Source organism: Ranitomeya variabilis, chromosome 3 (genome assembly GCF_051348905.1).
Source record: "Ranitomeya variabilis isolate aRanVar5 chromosome 3, aRanVar5.hap1, whole genome shotgun sequence".
NCBI classification, from domain to species: Eukaryota; Metazoa; Chordata; class Amphibia; order Anura; family Dendrobatidae; genus Ranitomeya; species Ranitomeya variabilis.
In genome coordinates, this window is record NC_135234.1 from 773,299,461 (window position 1) to 773,316,108 (window position 16,648).

Consider the following 16,648-nt stretch of genomic DNA (forward strand, 5'->3'; position numbering starts at 1 on the left):
CAGACATCAGAATGTGAGTATGTACTGTTTGTTTTTTTGTTTTTTTAACTTTTACAATGGTAACCAGGGTAAATATCGGGTTACTAAGCGCGGCCCTGCACTTAGTAACCCGATATTTACCCTGGTTACAAGTGAACACATCGCTGGATCGGCGTCACACACGCCGATACAGCGATGACAGCGGGTGATCAGCGACCATAAAATGGTCCTGATCATTCGCATCGACCAACGATCTCCCAGCAGGGGCCTGATCGTTGGTCGCTGTCACACATAACGAGATCGTTAACGGGATCGTTGCTTACGTCACCAAAAGCGTGACGTTGCAACGATATCGTTAACGATATCGTTATGTGTGACTCAGCCTTTAGAAATGTCTCTATCTCCAGCAGAACTGCTTATCACTGTTGTTCATAGTTTGATAGAACATATATATTTGAGTAACATTTATAAAATTCATATGAAAGTTCAATTATGAAATATTAATACATTTTTTTTAAAGCTGGAGTCGGAGTCGGTACACTTCTACCGACTCCGACTCCAACCAAAACTAACTCCAACTCCACAGCCCTGCAGCTGACTATCGCAGCTGACATCCGGCACCATGTGCCAGGAGCGGTCACGGACCGCTCCTGGCACATTAACCCATGGCACACTGCGATCAAAGATGATCGCAGAGTTCCGGCGGCAAAGGGAAGCATCGCGCAGGGAGGGGGCTCCCTGCGTGCTTCCCTGAGAGCCCCGGAGCAACGCGATGTGATCGCGTTGCTGCGAGGGTCTCTTACCTCCTCCTCCCTGCAGGCCCAGATCCAAAATGGCCACGTGGGGCCTTCCGGGTCCTGCAGGGAGGTGGCTTGCAAGCGCCTGCTCAGAGCAGGTGCCACCAAGCCTCCTTCAGTGCCTGTGTGATCGCTGATCTGACACAGTGCTCTGGAAAGTGTCAGATCAGCGATCTTACACTATAATGTGATGTCCCCCCCTGGGGCAATGTAAAAAAGTTTAAAAAAAAATATTTACATGTGTAAAAAATAAATAAATTCCTAAATAAAGAAAAAAAAACAATAAATACTGTTCCAATAAATATATTTCTTTAAATTAAAAAAAACAAACAATAAAAGTACACATATTTAGTATCGCCGCGTCCGTAACGTCCCGACCTATAAAACTGTCCCACTATTTAACCCCTTCAGTGGACACCGTAAAAAAAAAAAAACGAGGCAAAAAACGACGCTTTATTATCATACCGCCGAACAAAAAGTGGAATAACACGCGATCAAAATACGGATATAAATAACCATGGTACCGCTGAAAACGTCATCTTGTCCCGCAAAAAACGAGCCGCCATACAGTCATCAACGAAAAAATAAAAAGTTATAGTCCTCCGAATAAAGCGATGCAAAAATAATTATTTTTTATATAAAATAGTTTTTATCGTATAAAAGCGCCAAAACATAAAAAAATTATATAAATGAGGTATCGCTGTAATCGTACTGACCCGAAGAATAAAACTGCTTTATCAATTTTACCAAACGCGGAACAGTATAAGCGCCCCCCCAAAAAAAAGAAATTCATGAATATCTGGTTTTTGGTCATTCTTCCTCACAAAAGTCGGAATAAAAAGCGATCAAAAAATGTCATGTGCCCGAAAATGGTACCAATAAAAACGTCAACTCGCCCCGCAAAAAACAAGACCTCACATGACTCTGTGGACCAAAATATGAAAAAATTATAGCTCTCAAAATGTGGAGACACAAAAACTATTTTTTGCAATAAAAAGCGTCTTTTAGTGTGTGATGGCTGCCAATCATAAAAATCCACTAAAAAACCCGCAATAATAATAATAATCTTTATATAGCGCTAACATATTCCGCAGCGCTTTACAGTTTGCACACATTATCATCGCTGTCCCTGATGGGGCTCACAATCTAAATTCCCTATCAGTATGTCTTTGGAATGTGGGAGGAAACCGGAGTACCCGGAGGAAACCCACACAAACACGGAGAGAACATATAAACTCCTTGCAGATGTTGTCCTTGGTGGGATTAGAACCCAGGACTCCAGCGCTGCAAGGCTGCTGTGCTAACCACTGCGCCACCGTGCTGACCCAATAAAAGTAAATCAAACCCCCCTTCATCACCCCCTTAGTTAGGGAAAAATAATAAAATTAAAAAAATGTATTTATTTCCATTTTCCCATTAGGGTTAGGGTTGGGGCTAAAGTTAGGGTTTGGATTACATTTAGGGTTGAGATTAGGGTTAGGGGTGTGTTTGGGTTAGGGTTTCAGTTAGAATTGGGGGGTTTCCACTGTTTAGGCACATCAGGGGCTCTCCAAACGTGACATGGCGTCCGATCTCAATTCCAGCCAATTCTGCGTTGAAAAAGTAAAACAGTGCTCCTTCCCTTCAGAGCTCTCCCGTGCGCCCAAACAGGGGTTTACCCCAACACATGGGGTATCAGCGTACTCAGAAATTGGACAACAACTTTTGGAGTCCAATTTATCCTGTTACCCTTGGAAAAATACAAAACTGGGGGTTAAAAAATTTTTGTGGAAAAAAAAAGAATTTTTATTTTCACGGCTCTACATTATAAACTGTAGTGAAACACTTGGAGGTTCAAAGTTTTCACAACACATCTAGATAAGTTCCTTAGGGGGTCTTCTTTCCAAAATGGTGTTACTTGTGGGGGGGTTCAATGTTTAGGCACATCAGGGGCTCTCCAAATGTGACATGGCGTCCCATCTCAATTCCAGTCAATTTTGCATTGAAAAGTCAAATGGCGCTCCTTCCCTTCCGAGCTCTGCCATGCGCCCAAACAGTGGTTTACCCCCACATATGGGGTATCAGCATACTCAGGACAAATTGTACAACAACTTTTGGGGTCCATTTTCTCCTGTTACCCTTGGGAAAACAAAACAAATTGGAGCTGAAGTAATTTTTGTGTGAAAAAAAGTTAAATGTTCATTATTTTTTTTAAACATTCCAAAAATTCCTGTGAAACACCTGAAGGGTTAATAAACTTCTTGAATGTGGTTTTGAGCAGCTTGAGGGGTGCAGTTTTTAGAATGGTGTCACACTTGGGTATTTTCTATCATATAGACCCCTCAAAGTGACTTCAAATGAGATGTGGTCCCTAAAAAAAAAATAGTGTTGTAAGAATGAGAAATTGCTGGTCAACTTTTAACCCTTATAACTCCCTATCAAAAAAAAAAATTTGGTTCCAAAATTGTGATGATGTAAAGTAGACATGTGGGAAATGTTACTTATTAAGTATTTTGTGTGACATATCTCTGTGATTTAAGGGCATAAAAATTAAAAGTTGGAAAATTGTGAAATTTTCAAAATTTTTGCCAAATTTCCATTTTTTTCACAAATAAACGCAGGTAATATCAAAGAAATTTTACCACTATCATGAAGTACAATATGTCACGAGAAAACAATTTCAGAATCATCAGGATCTGTTGAAGTGTTCCAGAGTTATAACCTCATAAAGGGACAGTGGTAAGAATTTTAAAAATTGGCCCGGTCATTAACGTGCAAACCACCCTTGGGGGTAAAGGGTTAATAGGGAGAAATGCAAGATTCTACATCTGGGCAAGAAAAATGAAAATTACATCTATAAAATGGGAGGAATAGAACTAAGCAACAGTATGTGTGAAAAAAAGTGTGAAAAAGACTTGGGTATAGTAATAGATCACAGACTGCACAGGAGTCAACAGTGTGATGCAGCAGCAGAAAAGGCAAAAACCGTTCTAGGATGTAATAAAGAAGCATAGAGTCTAGATCACATGAAGTAATTATCCCGCTATACTCCTCCTCGGTCAGGCCTCATCTGGAATACTGTGTCCAGGTCTGGGAGCCACATTTTAAAAAAGACATAGAAAAAATGGAGCAAGGTCAGAGAAGAGCTGCCAGGATGGTGAGCAGACTGCAACCTATGTCCTACTAGGAACGGTTAAAGGATCTGGGAATGTTTAGCTGCAAAAAAGAAGACTAAGAGGAGACTTAATAGCTGTCTATAAATATCTGAAGGGCTGTCACAGTGTAGAAGGATCATCATTATTCTCATTTGCATATGGAAACACGAGAAGCAATGGAATGAAACTGAAAGGGAGAAGATATTGATTAGATATTAGAAACCAGTTTTTGACAGTGAGGGTGATCAATGAGTAGAACAGGCGGCCACGAGAGGTGGTGAGTTCTCCTTCAATGGAAGTCTTCAAACAGAGGCTGGAGAGACATCAGTCTGAGATGGGTTAGTGACTCCTGCATTGAGGAGGGGGTTGGACATTATGACCCTGGAGGTCCCATCCAGCTCTAACATTCTAGGATTCTATAAAATAAACACACAGCAAGAATACAACGCTCAGCATTATCCCCTGCTCGCACTGATCGCAGGCAGAGCAGGGGACAATGATTAGAGGGGTCTTCAGCCCCCGATGTCTGAGAGCAGCACGAACTGTGCTGACTGTTCGCAGGCGCTGGTACGTGTGATACTGATGCGGCACATGGTTGCCACACGTGTACCACAAGTATTACACACATGACACGGACACTGATCTCTCCGGTACGGTTTTTTCCAGGAGCGGAAATATCAGGATGTGTGAAAGAACCTTTAGGTCTAATCCGAGGTCTGAATATTAAGTCTGGTGTGGGAGTTCTGTGTTACGTCTGGTCTTAGCCCTAAATATTAAGTCTAGTCTAAATATTAGATCTGGTCTGGGGTCTGAATATTATGTTTGGTGTGGGATCTGTCTAGTCTAAATATTAGATCTGGTCTGGGGTCTGAATATTATGTTTGGTGTGGGATCTGTATGTTAGGTCAGGTCTTAGGCCTAAAAATTAGATCTAGTCTGAATATTAGATCTGGTCTGGGGTCTGAATATTAGGCCTGGTCTAGGTCCAACATTAGTAAAGTGCCTGTTACTGGTAGTGGAGACCTTTCTTCTCTCTTTTGGGGTTAGAAAACTGACGCGTCAGTGGGATCAAACTGTTGGAGTTGATTTTTCTCATCACTTTCTCATCAGGCAGTATCGTTACTTTTTTTAATGATCTAAGTCATGATTTAATCTTTACCTCTCACCTTTTGCTATTATTAATACTTTGGCGGAGGGTTGTACCTTACTGGGGGGGCCTTACCCCACTTTAATGCTTTGTTTTGGGAAACTATCATCACTTCTAGCTTTGAATTCCTTCCTGGCAGCTTTTTTCCACACCGGCCTAAAGCTTTCGCACAGTACTGTCCATTCTTACTGGTACTGTACTGGTGAGACTCAGCTTCTAATGATCGGAGTAACCTTGTAAGGAGTGGAAACAGGCTGGGAACAGTTTCCAGGAGCTGCGACGATACTCGAGCATTGTCTCCGATTTCCCTCTTTTCCAAAGTAGAACATCATCAGCCATCCTAGTAAGGGCAAATTCAGATGCAAAATAGCGCCCTCCAGTGGTAAGGAGTGGAAATGCTGACCAATTTCTTAACGTATGCAACATCAGCCACTAGTGGTCAGTCACCGAAGGACAGCAGGATCTTGCCTGCCTGAGAAAGACCAAATCCAATCCTCATTGTCTGTTTGTTCTGGTGTATGAGAATGATCAGGTCATTCTCAATGTTCCTCATAATGTTTTATGGTCTTAGCTGAAAAACTTTCTGTTTTTCTTTTAGATTGGTCTTTCGTCCTGGAAAATAAGATACAAGTGCAATCCTAGTGAAGACTTACCCTCCTCGTGACACCACCAGCTTCACTTTCACCTTGTAAGAGACAATTATTCCAAGGATCTCCTTATTGGCTCCATCCCGCAACCTAGACACAGAAAAACAACAATCAAGAGCCGAAAGTCAACACAAAGGATGTCCAAAAGTATCTCACTTCTCAATGAAGTCTCCAAGGAAAGTCAAAAACAAATACGTAAGCTCGGAAACTTCTCAGGATTTAGGGAATTAGCGAATCACAGTGATGAGAATGACCTGAGGATGTTCTCCTTTTGCTGAGAAGAATCCAGAATGTCTACTCCAGATGTTCCTCACAGTAACAGGAGTGGAGGGTCCAACACAAGAATGTCTTGGGATTATTCACAAGCTCAGATTTAGCAAAGCAATTAGGGCAGAATTCTGGCGTAAACCGGTTTAAAAAATTGCAACATTTTTGTACAACATGGAGTCAATAAAATTTTGATTTTTGGCATTTTCACCTAATGATCTTCTCAGTAATAGTAGCGAGAATAACCCAAGGTTATTTTCCTTTTCTATTTAAGACTCCAGAATGTCTCATCCATGTGTTCTTCACAGTAACAGGAGTGAGAATGACCTGGAGATATTCTCTTTACTGTGAAGCCTTCAGAATGTTGTGACTTCTTCACAGTGACAGGAGTAAGAATGACCTGAAGATATTCTCTCTTTACTGTGAAGCCTTCAGAATGTCATGCCTTCTTCACAGTAATAGGCGTGAGAATAATCTGAAGATATTCTCTCTTTACTGTGAAGCCTTCAGAATATCATGCCTTTTTCACAGTTTCAGTGAGAATGACCTGGAGATATACTCTCTTTACTGTGAAGCCTTCAGAATATCATGCCTTTTTCACAGTTTCAGTGAGAATGACCTGAAGATATTCTCTCTTTACTGTGAAGCCTTCAGAATATCATGACTTCTTCACACTGACAGGAGTGAGAATGACCTGAAGATATTCTCTCTTTACTGTGAAGCCTTCAGAATGTCATGACTTCTTCACAGTTACAGGAGTGAGAATGACCTGAAGATATTCTCTCTTTACTGTGAAGCCTTCAGAATGTCATGACTTCTTCACAGTTACAGGAGTGAGAATGACCTGAAGATATTCTCTCTTTACTGTGAAGCCTTCAGAATATCATGACTTCTTCACACTGACAGGAGTGAGAATGACCTGAAGATATTCTCTCTTTACTGTGAAGCCTTCAGAATGTCATGACTTCTTCACAGTTACAGGAGTGAGAATGACCTGAAGATATTCTCTCTTTACTGTGAAGCCTTCAGAATGTCATGCCTTCTTCACAGTGACAGGAGTGAGAATGACCTGAAGATATTCTCTCTTTACTGTGAAGCCTTCAGAATGTCATGCCTTCTTCACAGTAACAGGAGTGAGAATAACATGAAGATATTCTCTCTTTACTATGAAGCCTTCAGAATGTCATGCCTTCTTCACAGTAACAGGAGTGAGAATAACATGAAGATATTCTCTCATTACTGTGAAGCCTTCAGAATGTCATGACTTCTTCACACTGACAGGAGTGAGAATGACCTGAAGATATTCTCTCATTACTGTGAAGCCTTCAGAATGTCATGACTTCTTCACACTGACAGGAGTGAGAATGACCTGAAGATATTCTCTCATTACTATGAAGCCTTCAGAATGTCATGCCTTCTTCACAGTAACAGGAGTGAGAATAACATGAAGATATTCTCTCATTACTGTGAAGCCTTCAGAATGTCATGACTTCTTCACAGTGACAGGAGTGAGAATGACCTGAAGATATTCTCTCTTTACTGTGAAGCCTTCAGAATGTCATGCCTTCTTCACAGTAACAGGAGTGAGAATAACATGAAGATATTCTCTCTTTACTATGAAGCCTTCAGAATGTCATGCCTTCTTCACAGTAACAAGAGTGAGAATGACCTGAAGATATTCTTTCTTTACTGTGAAGCCTTCAGAATGTCATGAATTCTTCACAGTAACAAGAGTGAGAATGACCTGAAGATATTCTCTCTTTACTGTGAAGCCTTGAGAATGTCATGCCTTCTTCACAGTAACAGCAATGAGAATGGCCTGAAGATATTCTCTCTTTACTGTGAAGCCTTCAGAATGTCATGCCTTCTTCACAGTAACAAGAGTGAGAATGACCTGAAGATATTCTCTCTTTACTGTGAAGCCTTCAGAATGTCATGAATTCTTCACAGTAACAAGAGTGAGAATGACCTGAAGATATTCTCTCTTTACTCTGAAGCCTTGAGAATGTCATGCCTTCTTCACAGTAACAGCAATGAGAATGGCCTGAAGATATTCTCTCTTTACTGTGAAGCCTTCAGAATGTTGTGATTTCTTCACAGTGACAGGAGTGAGAATGACCTGAAGATATTCTCTCTTTACTGTGAAGCCTTCAGAATGTCGTGACTTCTTCACAGTAACAGGATTGGATACTATCCTTAGATATTCTCAAGCTGTTTTCACAGAATGAGAATGACCTTAGGATATTCTCACCATTGAAGTAAATCTAAAGCGTTCTTGCCTTATGTCTGCATTACAAGGGCATGGATAAAGGGGACTGTGGGATCAGAAAGTCCTGAGATTACCCTCACTATGTGAGAATGGTCTGGGGTTGTCTCAGGTAGGTCATTCTCACAATACCTCCAGAATGTGGCCAATTTTGGCTTTAGTTTATATATTTTGTATCTTGTGCAGCTTCAGTTTTACGAGGAGTCTGGATCCTTGTGATTTGCTCCTTATGGATCAGTGGGGAATTGTTCTACAGATATAGGAGAAGGTGGGAGAGCGGTGGGATCGGATGTTGTCTCACAGAGTACTGGATGCCAGGTTGGTGTCTTCATGCTTCAGTTTCCCGTCCAGGGCCAGGCCGCGCTTCTCCCGGTTGTTGGCCAAGAAGGGGGTCAATGTGTAGACCTTACAAAACGTTGAGCTCGGCGCTACCACGTCATTGCTGGAACGACAAGAAAAAGGTAAAAGATTGAGACTGAGGAAAAACAAGCAGGTGGGAAGGTGGACTTCAATGGAAGTGACTGATAAGACAAGATGTAATAGCAGGATAGTGAGTGCAGCTCTGGAGGTGATTGGAGGATAAGACACAATGTAACAGTAAAATAGTGAGTGCAGCTCTTGAGGTGACTGGAGGATACGTGCCCACAATCAGTCACACCCTGCTAGGAGCAGCACCTGTCTTGTGATCTTGTGAGCGCCAGCATTTCTAGCAGGAGGCCCAGAGTCTGCCTCTCTTCTCCCCAGGGAGAGGCAGGCTTCCTGGGAGGCCGGCATGGCTTCCCAGGCTTCTGTTCCCCGGTCTGTGCCGGCGGGGGACAGAGAGCAGCAGCAGCAACCGGCCCAAGAGGGACTGAGGAGGTCGTGACGGGTGAGGAAAACCATACCCACCTACACCAACCCTGAGATGGCTCATCGTCCGCCCAGAGAGGGAGACAGGGGCACCCCAGGCCCCAGGAAGGAGAGCCCAGGAACATCCTGGGGGGAGAGGAGCTCCGGCGAGTCCACGAGTACCTTCTCCTCCTGAGTGGTCGCCATGCTACGTGAGTACGAGGACGCCGGCAAAGCACTGACCGGGCTGAAGGAGGAGCTGCGGGTGGCTCGGATCCTGAACACCCAAGCCTCTAACAAAGAGAAACCCGCAACCTCCCAGAGCCCTCAAAGATGAGGTGGTCCGGTTAGTGCTCGTCCGGGGGGGGATTGAGAAAAGCGCAGGTCCCTTCCTGGAGAGGTTTAAGAACCAGCGGCAGTTCTCAGAAATGAAGGGGTTAAATACCTCAGGAGAGCCGCCAGCCGGCGTCGTAAGCGAAGAGGAGGAGGAGGAGGACGCCGATGTGGTTGTGACTGGAGTCCTACAAGCTGGAACCAGCCGGGAGAGTGAGTCGCAGAGCCGACAACAGGGAAGCGGCCTCCCGGCACGGCAGAGGACTCCGACAGCACAGGGTGGAGTGTCAGCGGAGGAAGAGGAGGAGGGCGGTCTGCTAGAGGAGATCCGAGAGCTGGAGTCTCCAGTGGACCTGGACCACTTTTCCTTTGGTGAGGACGAGCCAGCAGAGGAAACCAAGAAGAGGAAGAAGACGACGAAGGAGACCGCACGGGAGGTGGTGAGTTACAAATATGTACTGATGCATGATGTTACACCTACTGTTATGGTCTGGTGATTAAGGAGCGACATGCGACTAGCTCTGAGCAGGTGGTAACTATACTGACCGCAGTTCCTAATCTTAACACAGACACTAGCAGTAGCCGTGGGATGTTCCGGTCACTCCCTGGACACCTCGTCACAGCCGGAGATCTAGCTACCCCTAAAGGTAGAAGCAGGAAAGCTATCTTGCTTTAGAGAAAATCCCCAAAGGATAGGACAGCCCCCCACAAATAATGACTGTGAGAGGAGAAGGAAATGACATACGTAGTATGAAACAAGATTTAGCAAAGGAGGCCACTACTAGCTAGAAAGAATTAGTACAGGACAGAACACTGTGCGGTCAGTAATAAAAACTAGAAAAAGTCCACCGCAGAGAAATGCAAAAATCTCCACACCTGACTAAAGGTGTGGAGGGCAAACTCTGCTGCCCTAAGCTTCCAGCTTAGCTGACTAGATACATACTGATAAGCTGGACAAATGAGCAAAACATAGAAAGTGCTAAACAACAAAGTCCACAACAAGTGAACTGCAAAAAGACAAGCAAGGACTTAGCTTTGCTGAAATGGTCAGAGTGACAGGGAAATCCTCAGAGAGCCATGACTCCAAGCTCAACAATTGACAACTGGCATTGAATTAGGGAAAAGGCCAGACTAATATAGCAGAGCCAGAAAGACGATCAGTGAAAACAGCTGCTGATGCTAAATCCAAGAAGCAGCCATACCACTCAAAACCACAGGAGGGAGCCCAAGAGCAGAACTCACAAAAATGCTACTCAACCACCGGAGGGAGCCCAAGAGCGGAATTCACAACAACCTACCACCTCCTGTGTAAACCCTACCAAACCTAAAGGCACGGGCTCTGCAGTGGGTCCGGGGCATAGGCAAGGTGGGGAGAGGAGGAGGACGCCCGGCGGTGCTGCCGTCTATGCGGGGAACAGTGCAGGGGGCGATGCTGTGGAGGTACTCACGGCGCCGGACATAGGGGACCCCGAGGAGTTTCCCTCCCTGCCCTCTGCGGCTAAGCCGGTTATCACCGGGGCCAAGGAGGGCGAGGGGGATGTCCACGCCGTTGCGAAAGGGGGACGGTGTGGGCAGACTCCATCCCTGCTCACTACGGCTGAGCCGGCCGACGCCTGGGCTGTGGGGGGCAGGTCCGAGAAACATGGTGCGGCGAAAGGGGGGCGCACTGTTGTGACAGGGGCGCAGTGCACCTCAACAGAGAAGAGGCACGCGGGTGCGACAGGAGAGCAGCGAGTCCAAAAAGGACAGAAAAAGCAGGACGAATCATCTGCAGGGAACACTGGGCGCCCTGCTGTGGCGGGAGGACAGAGTGCTCCAGCACCCAAATGTGACACCAGGACCCCGAAGTCTGTGGGTGCAGGGCAGGCGGCGCCCCCCCAACAAGCAGCGGGCCCAGAATAATAAAATACAAACTGCTGCAGTAGGGGGGCAAGGCGCTCCAGAGAAACAACAAAACACCAATGAAGGGAAAACGGGTGTGGTGCTGCACCCCTCCCCCGGTCCAGCAGGTGTGAGTGCAGAGAAGCCAGACACAAGTGAGGAAGGAATGGATGTTACTGTGGAAGGTGCAGAGAACACTGGGACAAATGGTGGTGAGAATACTGGTAATAAAGTGATGGGAAGTGGTGAGGGGAATGATGGGAGTAGTGGTGGAGTGAATGGTGGGAGTAGTGGTGGAGCGAATGATGGGAGTAGTAGTGGAGTGAATGGTGGGAGTAGTGAAGTTACAAATGATGGGAGTAGTGGTGGAGTGAATGAGGAGAGCATTACTGGCGTTGGTGGAGGGGAAGCAGGTGGTGGTCCCGCTGCCCCCCCAGCGGTGGCGGGGGCTTCAGCCCCAAGCTATTCAGGAGCTGTCACTGCTGGGGGTAGTAGTGCGCCCTTGTCTGGTGACCCTGAGGATGGTGACTTGCAACAGCGCTTCCTGGACGCCCTGAGGAGAGGGGAGAGTTCCATCAATGTAGAGGGGAGGGAGGTTGATCTGTCTTTCTGGATAGAGAGACACGGTCTTTCCGCCTTCCGAGACAGAGGGGCAGAGACTGTCTGGTCTCTGCCGACACCGGGGCAGAGGAGTAACCGTAGGAACGTGGCCCGTCTCCAGTGGGTAAGCAAGGATGCCTGTCCTGATCGGTCAAAGGTTGCTGAGCTCCTGCTGGGGATGGGCTTCGTGGCATATGACATCTTTGCCTTGATCCATCCCTATGGGACCTCCTACTTCGATGTCAGCTTCGTGAGACCGGAGGGCCTTGAGCTTTTCTGGTCTCGCCACGAGCTGGCTCGGGGTCGCCCCGAATGGCAGGGTTTCCTCGCTGTAGCAATATCCCGCCAGAACTCGGTCAGGAAGGTGACCGTTTTGACCAGTAACGAGTCACTTTCCTGTGTCGACATCTCCACCTGGGTTGGACGATACGGCGACATCGTCGGTATTCCCGAAAAGACCCTCGATGAGCATGGTATCTGGTCAGGGGCCTGGACCTTCCTGGTGAAATTGAAGGTTTCAGGAAACACCGTTACCCATATCCCTTCCTCAACATTTTTGGGGACGGACAGGATCTTGATTTTCTACCGGGGGCAGCCTAAGGTCTGTCACAGGTGCGGCAGCCCCACACACTTCAGTGCGCAGTGTACCACCCAGAAATGCGCACTGTGTGGGGACCTCGGCCATCTCGCTGCTACCTGTGGCAGGATTAGGTGTAACTTGTGTGGTGACCTCGAGTCTGAACAAGAAAAAAGATATGCATATCAATGGGATCACCATGAAAAAATATTTACTTTATTAATACACACAGCAAGGTGAGACATACATTAAAAACATTTAAAAACCAAACAGCATACACAGAGCTAGTTGGCTATGTGCAACCCCCCATACAAAATGGAACCAAATACCCACAAGCACCTTTCAACAAGTTTATCTTACACATATAAAGTGTGTTAAGTTAACACACTTTATATGTGTAAGATAAACTAACTATGGTTAACACTGTTAACCATAAAAAAGTACAAAAATATATATATATATGCACAGAATAATACACATATATCTGCTACCAATTATACTGTATGAGTGTATAAACACCAATAACGGTTTCGACACCTGCTAAACATCCCTTAATACCCAATATATCAACAGGGGGAAAAAGTATACCCTCGACAAGATGTATAATAATAAATACCCGTTCACCATTGGCAATGTTTCCACAAATATCGTGCAGTTTATATCAAATAGCACAGATCAAATATCAAACCCTCACCCCTGGCATGTCTGCCAAGCATTACCATACAGGGATGGAGGTTGCAAGATGGTGAAACGTATCATCAAAGACCAGGGAACCTAGCAAGTACCGCAGTCCAAAATCCCAAAATCAGGGAAGGACTAAGCATAAGTGCAGCAGTAAAAGATAAGGTGCTTGTGCTGGGGGGAGAAGAAGCCCCACGCGTATCGACGCTACACGAGCGTCTTCATCAGGGGAAATGTCCCCGGTCACCCGTTCAGTCGCTGTCCGCGTTCCTTTGCCAATGCGGTCCTGAAAGCGGCGAGTGCGGGACAGGCGAAAGCCGAGACTAATCTCGCCGGTGAAGGGACCAGCAGAGGCGGAGGAGGCAGGGAACCGGTGAGGAGCAGGCTGCCGTCATCCAATATCAGGCGGCAGGAGCAGCGCCGTGGGAACAGGGGGCAGGGTGTAATGACCCTAAACTCTGACCTGGGTGCTTCACTTGCAGCTGAGGATCCTAAAGACGGCGAATTGAGCGAGGAAGTCAAGAGACTTGAAAGGGAGGAGCAAAAGGACGCCATGTCTGCCCAGGAACCTTCATCCGGTGACAGTCTGGATGAGGGAGAGGGGGAGTGGTCACAGCAAAAGAAAAAGGGTAACAGGAAAACAACTAAGGATAAGAGGGGGTCCGGGCCTCGAGCCTCCTCCTTGGAGTGCGACCCCTCTGACTCCGTAGCCCTGATCCAGGTGCCATTGGAAGGTCCAGCCGCCCCCCCTCTGGTGGATCTCTCTAACCGGTTCCGGGCCCTCCAGGACTCCCCTCCAGAGGGGGGCGATGGGGACCCGGGGCCGGAGGTTGCGGACAAGGTTGTTGGGGCTCAGGAGGTCGCTGGGTCTTCTTCTCAGGGGGCAAATACAAAGCCTTCTGGTGGGGGGACTACCTCAGGACCACCAGACAAGGGCCAGAGTGTATGTAAGGAGAGAATGGATGAGTCTGTTTGTCTTAAGCGCACTAAAAACTCATCATTGTCAGAGGAAGAGGGTGAAACTGTTGGGGGTGGGAAGAAAAAGGCTATCTAATTCAATCAATTATGATGGCGGCACCCACCCCATTGACGCTGGCAACCATTAATGTTGCCAGCATAAAGTCAGATGTGGCAAGGTACACGGCCTTTCATTTTCTCGGCCAACTTGACGCCGACATTTTGTTTTTGCAGGAGACCAGGTTGACCGACCTATCAACCATGCATAAAGCAAGGCGGGAGTGGAGGCACGGGCCCTCCTACTGGTCTCTTGCGGCCGAGCCGTATAGCGGGGTGGCGGTCCTTTTTAAGACCGCAGCGGTTGAATGCAGACGATTGATCGAGTTAGAAATGGGGAGATGCTTGATCCTAGATGTCTCCATGGGGGGACAGGAGCTTCGGCTCATTAACATCTACGGTCCCCAGTCCAAGTGGGACCGCAAGTGTCTCTTCATGAAGATCAAACCTTTCTTATTTTCGAGTCGGCAGGTGGTCTTTGGAGGGGATTTCAACAACGTCACGAGACCCTGTGATAGAGGAGGTTCCGGAGACCGGCTGGCTTACGATTGCGTCGCGCTAAATAGGATAGTAAGTGAGGCACGCCTGGTGGATGTCCACATCCGGCACAACACAGGCCACGCGGGGTTCACCTTTTTTAGAGGTAGTCAGTGCAGGTCTAGGTTAGACAGGTTTTATTTGAAGGAGGATGCCGTCTCCTCGCCGTTGTCGGTTGTGGAGGTGGAATTCTCCGATCACTGTTTGATTATGTTTTCTCTGAGCGTTACAGAGACTCCTCGGATGGGAAGAGGTTATTGGAAGCTGAATTCGTCACTCCTTGAGGAAGAAGCTGTAAGACGGTCCTTTGAGGAATTTCTTCAGAGCCAGGTACCGCTGCTGGGCCTAACACTAAGTCTGAGTGGTGGGAGATGTTCAAACATCGGGTGGCGAGATTCTTCCGGCAACTCTCGAACCTCAGAAGCCTGAACAGGGATCGCCTGTATCAGAGCCTGAGGAGGAAACTCGAGCAACTTGTCTCGACTGGGGGTTGCCGCGAGGCGATCTCCAGTGTGAAATCCTTGCTAAAGAGGTGTCAGTACGATAGGCACACATCTTTGGTTTTTGAGAGGGACTACGGGAAGTACTACTCGCCCGACCCTTACAGAAGCTGCAAGATGTCAGTGAATAGTAAGATAGTGACCGGGCTGATGGACAGTACGGGATCCCTGAGAAGGTCCAGATCAGGGATCTTGGAGGTCGTCAGTTCATACTACTCGCACCTCTTGGGAAGGAAGGAACTGGATCGTGACAGGATGTCGGCTTTCCTGGCTGAAGCTGTTCCTGAGCCAGGGGCTGACCTCTCGCTGGGCGGTTTGGCAGAAGCGATCAAAGAAGAGGAAGTGACACTGGCGATTGATGGGCTCCGGCCCAAAAAAATCGCCAGGTCCGGATGGCTTAACATCCGAGTTCTTTAGGACCTTTAGGGACTCCTTGGTCCCCCTCTTGACTCAGGTGTTTAATGAGTGTCTCTCCTCGGGCACTCTGCCGAGATCATTAAGGAGGTCGGCTTTGATCATTTTGTCAAAGGGTAAGGATCCGTCACGCATTGAGAATTGGCGTCCCATATCACTTCTCAATGTGGACAGGAAGGTTTTGGCTAAGATACTCTTCAATAGGCTGGTGAAGTTTGCACCGCGGCTCCTTTCGGAGGCCCAGCACTGTTGCGTTCCTGGCCGTAGCACTTTCAGTGCTGTTCTGGGTGTCCGAGAGGCCGTGGAGCAAGGCAGGGCGGGCCTTTGGAAGGGGTTCTTGCTGACCCTGGATCAGGCAAAAGCCTTTGATCGGGTCGACCACGAGTACCTCTGGTCCACTCTTTTGAGGTATGGTCTGCCTGGAGGGTTTGTAGACTGGCTTAAGACCTTGTACGCAGGGGCTGAGACTTTCCCTCTGGTAAACGGGTGGATTGGACAACCTTTTGGGGTGGGATCTGGTGTCCGCCAGGGCTGCCCTCTTAGTCCTTTGCTTTACGCGTTTGCGATCGATCCCTTCCTCAGAAGGGTTGATTGTGGACCGTTGGCGGGGGTGAGGATGGGCGGGTTGGCGCCAGAGGCTATCCTGAGGGTAGTGGCCTACGCGGACGACGTTACTGTCTTTGTTTCTTCGCAAGAGGAGGCGATGGTGGTGATGTCAGAGGTGGAGAGCTACTCGGAGGCATCCGGGTCCAAGGTCAACCAGGACAAGTGTGAGAGTCTCTGGCAGGGAGGCGGGGATCCCACGTTTGATCTTCCGGACACCCTCCCCGAACGCCAAGAACATGCCAAAGTCCTAGGCATCGAATTTGGCCAGGGCGATTACCCCACGAAAAACTGGGAAGGCAGAATCAAGGGTGTCGCCCAAAAAGTGGACCAATGGAAGGGTTGGTCTTTGACCCTGAGGGAAAGGGTTGACCTGTGCAAAGCTTTCCTGCTCCCCTTGTTAGTCTACCTGGGCAGCGTCTGTGTCTTGCCGGAGCCTCTCT

General features: G+C 47.3%; 1 protein-coding gene and 1 long non-coding RNA gene across 5 annotated transcripts in view; one reads left to right on the forward strand and one right to left on the reverse strand.

Annotated features, from left to right (window-relative positions):
- LOC143817440 (uncharacterized) overlaps positions 1-5,791 on the forward strand; it is an 80,966-nt gene extending 75,175 nt beyond the window's left edge. Inside the window, exon 3 of the long non-coding RNA XR_013224148.1 lies at positions 5,656-5,791. This is a non-coding gene — a long non-coding RNA (uncharacterized LOC143817440). The remainder of the gene's footprint in view (positions 1-5,655) is intronic.
- Positions 1-16,648, reverse strand: part of LOC143817438 (beta-arrestin-1) — a 239,291-nt gene that overhangs the window by 37,809 nt on the left and 184,834 nt on the right. For all 4 annotated transcript variants that reach the window (XM_077298840.1, XM_077298843.1, XM_077298844.1 and 1 more), the window contains exons 11-12: positions 8,539-8,679; positions 5,711-5,794 (exon numbers count right to left, since the gene is read on the reverse strand). In XM_077298840.1, the coding sequence (XP_077154955.1) occupies positions 5,711-5,794; positions 8,539-8,679 (225 nt within the window). The remainder of the gene's footprint in view (positions 1-5,710; positions 5,795-8,538; positions 8,680-16,648) is intronic.